We start from the raw sequence: 7,250 nt of genomic DNA, 5'->3' as shown, positions 1-7,250 counted from the left end.
ATTGACGAACATTTTGGGAGACCTGCAACCAGCAGAACTGAAAAAAACATCGCAGATATGCATGCAGTTGTGAGGGGAAATCATCAAATCACCATCTGTGAGTTATCAGAGGATGTACAGATTAGTTACAGTTTAGTTCAGTCCATCATCATTGAAGGCTTGGGTATGAGATGTGTGTCTGGCAAGTTTGTACCAAAACTGCTTTTAGCTGACCAAAAAGACACCCGGGTGTCAGTTGCACAAGATCTCTTTGATTGCATTGAGAACGATGAAACCATTTTGAGTACTTCATGTAGGTCTCTGAGCAGGTATCGCCAAGCTTTTGGCAAAATTTGATGCAGATTCTCAGCTAGACTTTCTCTGTCATGGTCAATGCAATGATCACACGCTACACACCTTCCTTCAGCAGAAGAAAGCTAGCATGTTAAAAACTCAGTGCACATGCACAGAAGAGTACAAGGTCAATCTGTTCCAAACGGCTTTACTCTGCGTGCGCTAGCTTCATTACTATGGCAACAGTCTTGATACTTATTGATCAGCCCTCATATATGCATTATACAAAAGCATCTGTGCTGGTACCATGTGAAAAGTACCCAGTACACTCTGTAAAGTAGTTGGCATTCGGAAGGACATCCAGTCATAGAAATCATGTCAAAACAAGACAAATGGACCCTAGTGCCGCTTGCCAGCCCCAGTCAAAGCAGCTAACCCATGCCAGCATGGAAAACAGACATTAAATGATGATGATGATGCAACAATCCTTTCTTGTTTGTTTCCACATACCTCTTTGTAAATTGCTGACATAAGATCAATGTTGAGAACACCTTGAGAGTAACATCTAGGTTGTTACTGTTGGTGCCTGGGACAGCAGCATCTGGAGAAAACACACACACACACACCATCTATCCTTCACTTGTTTTCCTTGCTGACAAATGATACAGAGACATGACTGTATGTGAGTGCATACATATGTACACTTCTGTATTTATATGTGTGTTACTTGGGTCTCTTCTTGTTTTTACTAATTTCAGTTGAAGAATGTGTATATGTATGTGTTTATAGTCAATCACATCAAATCACACCCCCAGAAAGGAACATATCTCATAATGTGTCTTAGCTTGCCAGTAAATAGGAAAAAGGCAAGAGGAGTCTACCCAGAATATCTGTGATCATAGGTCTGTTCAATCAACATTAAAAAAAAAAAGAAAAAACTGTTCAAGTCAAAGAACAGAAGTTACCTTGAGTTAACGAATACATATCACTGAGTATCTGTGTAGACATTTCGCGCAATGGTACACCACTAAGTCCTCCAGTTTCCTTCCGGTTTTTACTGATCAAGCTTTTGTCTCGATATACTGTGGTATTGCTGATTATTAAACCATCAACAAGACTCTGGCAGAAAAAAAAACAAACAAAAATAATAAACAGACAAGACATACATCATATAAATGTAATGGTCAGCCATCATTGTCGACAATAACCAAAACATCACATGGGAGAAAAAGATGGGTTACAGTGCATCTGGCTGTGGCCAATCAGGTCAATGCATGCTCAGAAGTTTCTACCACAGGTCAGGAACTGGTGATCTGCTTTGAATGAGGCAAGGAGTTAGCTCTGGGCTTATGCAGCTCATGTGTTTTTTGTGCTCCCGCCACAAAATGGTTGCTTGACCTACAAGAAATAGCAATTGAATTTCCATCAAATAACAATCTCATCAATAGCCTTTGTTGCCTGTTGTAGACAACTTGAATATTTACACTTCGAAAGTTCTTCTCCGAGGTTTAAGTCAGGGCATGGTTTTACTACAAAAACCTAGCAATTACTTTAGTTTCCCTGCAAGACAGATACTTAAAAATATTCTTGTCAGATGCTCAAAGTATTTTACCAATCCATTGCCTTGGACTGGTTTCTTATTTATCAATCCCCTAAAAGTACGAAAGGCAAAGTTAATCTCAGGTGAATTAGAACTCTGAGCACATAAAGTTAAAACAAATATTGCAAAGCTTTCAACCTGATGCTCTAACAATTCTGCCAATTCACCATCTTCACATCATCATTTAATGTCCAGTCTTCCATGTATGAATTGGACAGAACTTAAAGTAGATTTTGCCCAGCTCTCACCAGTTTCTAAGCAAGGTAATATTTTCCTATGGCTAGACATACTTTTTATGAAAGACTGAAACAACCAGCATCGTTTGTATGCTAATACATGGTGCATTTACATCACATGATGTCTAGATTAAAGTTCACACACACACACAAGTAAATACATAGGTGCAAAACAAGGTGGGAAAAATAGTACTTGAATAAGGCAGAGTAATACAAAAAGATGAAAAAATTTTCACAATCTCTGGAGACTCTTTTGGCTTTAATAAAATTATACACACGCACACATATATATAGTGGTTTTACCAATATTCACTTTTCTGTTCTGTTGATTTGTTCTAATTTGCATCTAAAAATCACTGGAAACTGTTAGTAACTGAAAGTTCTTTACTTATACAAATTCAAATCCAGCAAACGGATATTTGAAAATATGAAGAAGATTCTATATAATTATTTGTGACACCTTTTAGCATTTAAGCCTGTCATATCTGGCTCTAATATTCTATCTGTTTTATGTTCAAATCAGCCATATCTGACCTCTCACATCTACACTATAATGTCATTTTAAAAATAATCATTGAAATCTTGAAGCTACACAATAATGCCTGATCAACTCAAAACAATGTGAATTAATAAGCTTACGTTTGAATGTGTAATCTGAATGCTAAAAGGTTAAAGAGATTTTGATAAAATAAATAAATTACATAGAATATATTCATGCAACAGTTTTGTGTAAGAAATGCTTTAATCAAGATGATTATCACATTATAAAGTTTTTGCATGAATAATAATGTTTAAAAATAAATATTCCAATAGGTTTTCTAGGAAAATTATTTTGACAAACATATCAGCTTTGTAAAAATATTTTGACTACTGTTTGTTGCGTACTTTTTAATTCTTCAAGCCAAAATCTATAGGCAATGGTCAAGATTAATCCATGGATACATAGTGATTCTTTTTGCTTGTGTATGTATTTCTTTTTTTATGTATTTCTGTGAGAGAAAAATACAAAATAGATTTCTGAGTTCTGAAATGCATCACACAGGTTGAATCAAAACTAAGAAATCACTCTAACTTGACCTGACAGTTGACAAGATATGCATTGCACATTCAATACATGTAAAATATAAATATCTCCTCAGCTGCAAAGAGAAATAAGTATACTTGATAAATGTAATCTATTTTTAAACTCTATGTGAAATTAGGCATGAATACTTAATGCGCAGATGCACAGTGAAATGCTGCATCAAATGATTTGAATACATGGCTTTTTATATACCAGTACTCTATCCATTTACCCATGTTGCTTCTAAAGTTATATAATCAGATCTTTAGTTAAAGAGACCTGAAGGGTTATAATTCAGGCCTCTTCAACAAAATCTAGCCATAATATTCTTTAGTATAGACGGTATTCTATACTGAAATTCTAATTATGGAGAGAACCTATATACAAGCCCCATTGTTACCTGTAGGCAGGTCCTTTCTCTCTCTCTCAGTCCAACTCTCTCTTAACTTCCTCTCCTCCTTTGTCCTACTGAGGTAGCTAAATATATCCTCAATAATAACAGGGCTACCTCTGTCATACTTTAATTTCTCAGTACCAAGGAAGACATGGGACGAAATGGTAAGAAAAGATCTTCGGACATTGGGCTTAACTGAGATGACAAGAACCAAGACTTCTGGCAATTTGTTGTGCTTGAGAAGACATGTTAAGCTAAGAAAATCATGGCCATCCATACATACATCAGTTGTTTTAGTGCAACATCATTTTCGGCATACTTATGGACGATATCCACCTACAGACAAAACCATTGTTCATTGGTTTAACTAGTTTAAAAAAACTGGAAATGTAAACATTAAGAAATCTCCAGGCTGGCCACACACATCGGAAGAGAATGTTGAGCATTTGAGACTGTCATGTTTGCATAGTCCTAAGAAGTCCATTGCTCGACGCAGTTTGGATTTCGTATGCTCAAAATAACAATTCAAAATGTGCTGCTTAAACGCGTAAGACTGCATGCTTACAAAATTCAAATGAGACATAAAATTAAGGAAACAGATAAGCCTAACCACGTTGAATTTGCTGTAACGATGCTGAGAGAAATTGATGACAATAATAGGTATCTTAACAGAATTTTATTTAGTGATGAAGCAACATTCCACATAAATGGTTGTGTTAACCAACGTAACAGTCGGATATTGAGTTGTTAACCAACAACTCAATGAAGTTTTCCAGTACATCTGTGATTTGCCAAGGTTAATGTGTGGTGTGGACTCCTGCATGATCATGTTGTTAGTCCTTTCATGTTTGCAGAAAACATGATTACAGGTGCTAGTTACCTGGACATGCTAGAAATTTATGTGATCCCTCAAATTGCAGACATTGAAAGAGAAAAGGGAATAAGTGTAATTTTCCAGCAGGACAGAGTGCCTGCTCACAACAGCCATAATGTGCAACAAGCTCTCAACAACAGATTCCCTGGTTGTTGGATCAGAAGAAATGGTCCTGTTTTGTGGCCACCTATAAGCCCTGAGCTAATTCCTATGGACTTTATCTTTTGGAGTTATTTTAAGAACATTGTCTACACAGAAAAAAAATCCAGGATCTGCAACATTTAAGAGAGAAAATCCATGTGACAATAGCGACTGTGAATCCTGATATGATTCACCGCACCTGGAGGGAGGTGGACTATTGCTTAGATGTTTGCCGTGCAACAAAGGTAGCTCATACCAAAACCTACTAAGTTATGTAAGAAAAATGTAAGATTTTCTGTGTTTTGGTACTTAAATAAATACTATACCTTTAATACAGACTTAGTAATTTCATGCTAAAATCACGGAAACCTTTTTTCGATGACAATAAAAATTTAAATTTTGGACATAGAGTTACCTAAGGTTTCGTATCCACAAAGCCAAAGCCTTGTGGACAGCTCATCAAATTCTATATAAGGACAAAAAATTAATTTTTCTATGTCGCGGACATGAGGAAATACTCAGAAATCAAGGGAGTAAATGCTTTTGAATGATCTCAGCAAAAATTGAGCATTTTTCTAGTAATCAAATATAGCAACATTTTAGTCCTCAGGCATTTTCAATATTCTACAATTTTTTATTTTCATTCCACCCTATTAACCACATGGTTTGTGCCTTAACCACATGTCTATACCTTAACTCATTCTACCACTTTAATTGAAGTAGAATACATTGGACAATGTAGTCCTTGATACACAAACACAAAAAAGAAGTGATGGTCATGGATAAAATGCTTTTTTTAGTTGACCTGAATCTAACAACAATAATGATTTCTATAGAGAAAAATACAACAAACATTTCCTGGACATTCAACCACACAATGTATATTTCCTGGACATTCAACAGCCAATAAATGTAAAATTTTGTATATTCATTTTCTGATTCTTTGATCTCTACTTTAGCATGGTAAAAGTTATGCTTTGCTGATGAGGCCATAAAAACCTCTATAACATGTGAGAAGCTATCTCCAGTACTTAGCAAAATAATTAAAACAATTTTAGAGATTGATTAATATTGTTAAAATATTAAAAACAACACATCCTTACAAAACTAAAATTCCATATAGAAAAGAGTAGGAATGAACACCTGGCTGTACCTGGTGGTTTTTATATCACTGAGATCTGAATTGTGAACTAGAACATGGAAGAGAACTAAATGCTAACAATTTATTCAAGCCAAAGAGAAACAGCCAAGTCTCCCTCAAATCATTCTCTGCTAGGAAGTTGGAACACAATGAATAATGTATTTACATTATGTATGAAAAACAGATGGGACAGTCATGGCTGGAACACTTTTGATCATAAGTCTGTTCAATTAGTGCAAAACATTAGCAACAACTTACATGTTCTCTCATCACAACACGAGCAATATCTTGCCGATCAGATTCTGTTAAATCTGGAGCTATTTTCACCAAAATTGGAGGTTTCCTCTCACACTTCAACTGGTCACGTTCCAGCAACGCCTGTGAATGAATTAATAAGTGAATAAATGATAAATGAAAGGTTGATATTGGAGCAGTTTGTCATCATTACATAATTCATCACAAAATAAACAAGACATGATAAACAAAGTGAAAAGTACACAAAATCTGAAAACAGAGTTGCATATTTGTTTGCCAATTAACTTGGCTTGAGATCACATATTGAAACAGAAAATCTTACATCATGATAGCCACTGTAAACATACACATAGAATTGTATTGTAGTGGATTCGAAACTGAATCGCTAGGTAGTCAAGCAGACATCACCAACAAACTACAGTAATTTCATATGACTGGTCAATTAAACAACCAATCAGCATCGAGCCATCATATGATACAACTTTTCTAATTGAGCCCTGTACAAAGGTAGGTTTTGGTGATAATCACTGAGGAGACAGAGATTTTGTTGTCATGAATATCATGCGATTAGTTTCCAGTTGTGATGGGCCAGCCACCACAGATTCGTTATATCAGTTAATTCATTGTAGATTTCAGTAGTATGTCTCTCTCGGTGTATAACTGTCGCTGTTAGTATCTGTTAAAAAAGTCCAATGCAAAAAGCGCTATGTGCCGGAATAAAATCTTCTGTCAAATGTTCACAAGTGTTGTTAATTACTTCTACATACAGAGCTAGAAATACATTTTCATTCACCAACAGCAAATACTACTAGTGACATCTGGTGACACCCAACATAGCTACCATGACTATCACCATGACAACATCTTCACAACAGTGGTGACCCATGACAACTACCATGATGAGAAAGATAAAGAGTTGACTGCAACTCCTACTGCTCCAAGCTATGACATTAAAGACCATTATTATCTCAGACGCATCTTTCATCTTGCTCAAAATAGCAGTCAGATCTACTTGTCAAAACCAAGAAAACTCTCTTCTTCCAAACATGATTCTGAAAACAGCCAGTATTTTATCCTTTCATTTGCATGATTTCAACTAGTTTCTGTTAAAAAAACAAACAAACAAACAAAAAGGAATGGTGACTTCACCTGTCCCATTCATCTCTTCTATTTCCTCTGAGTTGACATTATTTCGTAAAAACAACTATATATAGAATTCAGACTTTAACAGATAAGCTCAAACATTTGCAATTTTCCAGATATTCTATGTTTG

The 7,250-nt window shown here is 35.5% G+C and overlaps 1 protein-coding gene across 1 annotated transcript in view; it reads right to left on the bottom strand.

The window, feature by feature from the left end:
* Positions 1-7,250, bottom strand: part of LOC106880023 (dihydroorotate dehydrogenase (quinone), mitochondrial) — a 48,585-nt gene that overhangs the window by 14,850 nt on the left and 26,485 nt on the right. Inside the window, exons 7-8 of the mRNA XM_014929852.2 lie at positions 5,981-6,100; positions 1,239-1,392 (exon numbers count right to left, since the gene is read on the bottom strand). Of these exons, the coding sequence (XP_014785338.2) occupies positions 1,239-1,392; positions 5,981-6,100 (274 nt within the window). The remainder of the gene's footprint in view (positions 1-1,238; positions 1,393-5,980; positions 6,101-7,250) is intronic.

Source organism: Octopus bimaculoides, chromosome 20, assembly GCF_001194135.2.
Source record: "Octopus bimaculoides isolate UCB-OBI-ISO-001 chromosome 20, ASM119413v2, whole genome shotgun sequence".
In the NCBI taxonomy this organism is placed as follows: domain Eukaryota; kingdom Metazoa; phylum Mollusca; class Cephalopoda; order Octopoda; family Octopodidae; genus Octopus; species Octopus bimaculoides.
This window is presented reverse-complemented; position numbering and strand designations above follow the sequence as displayed.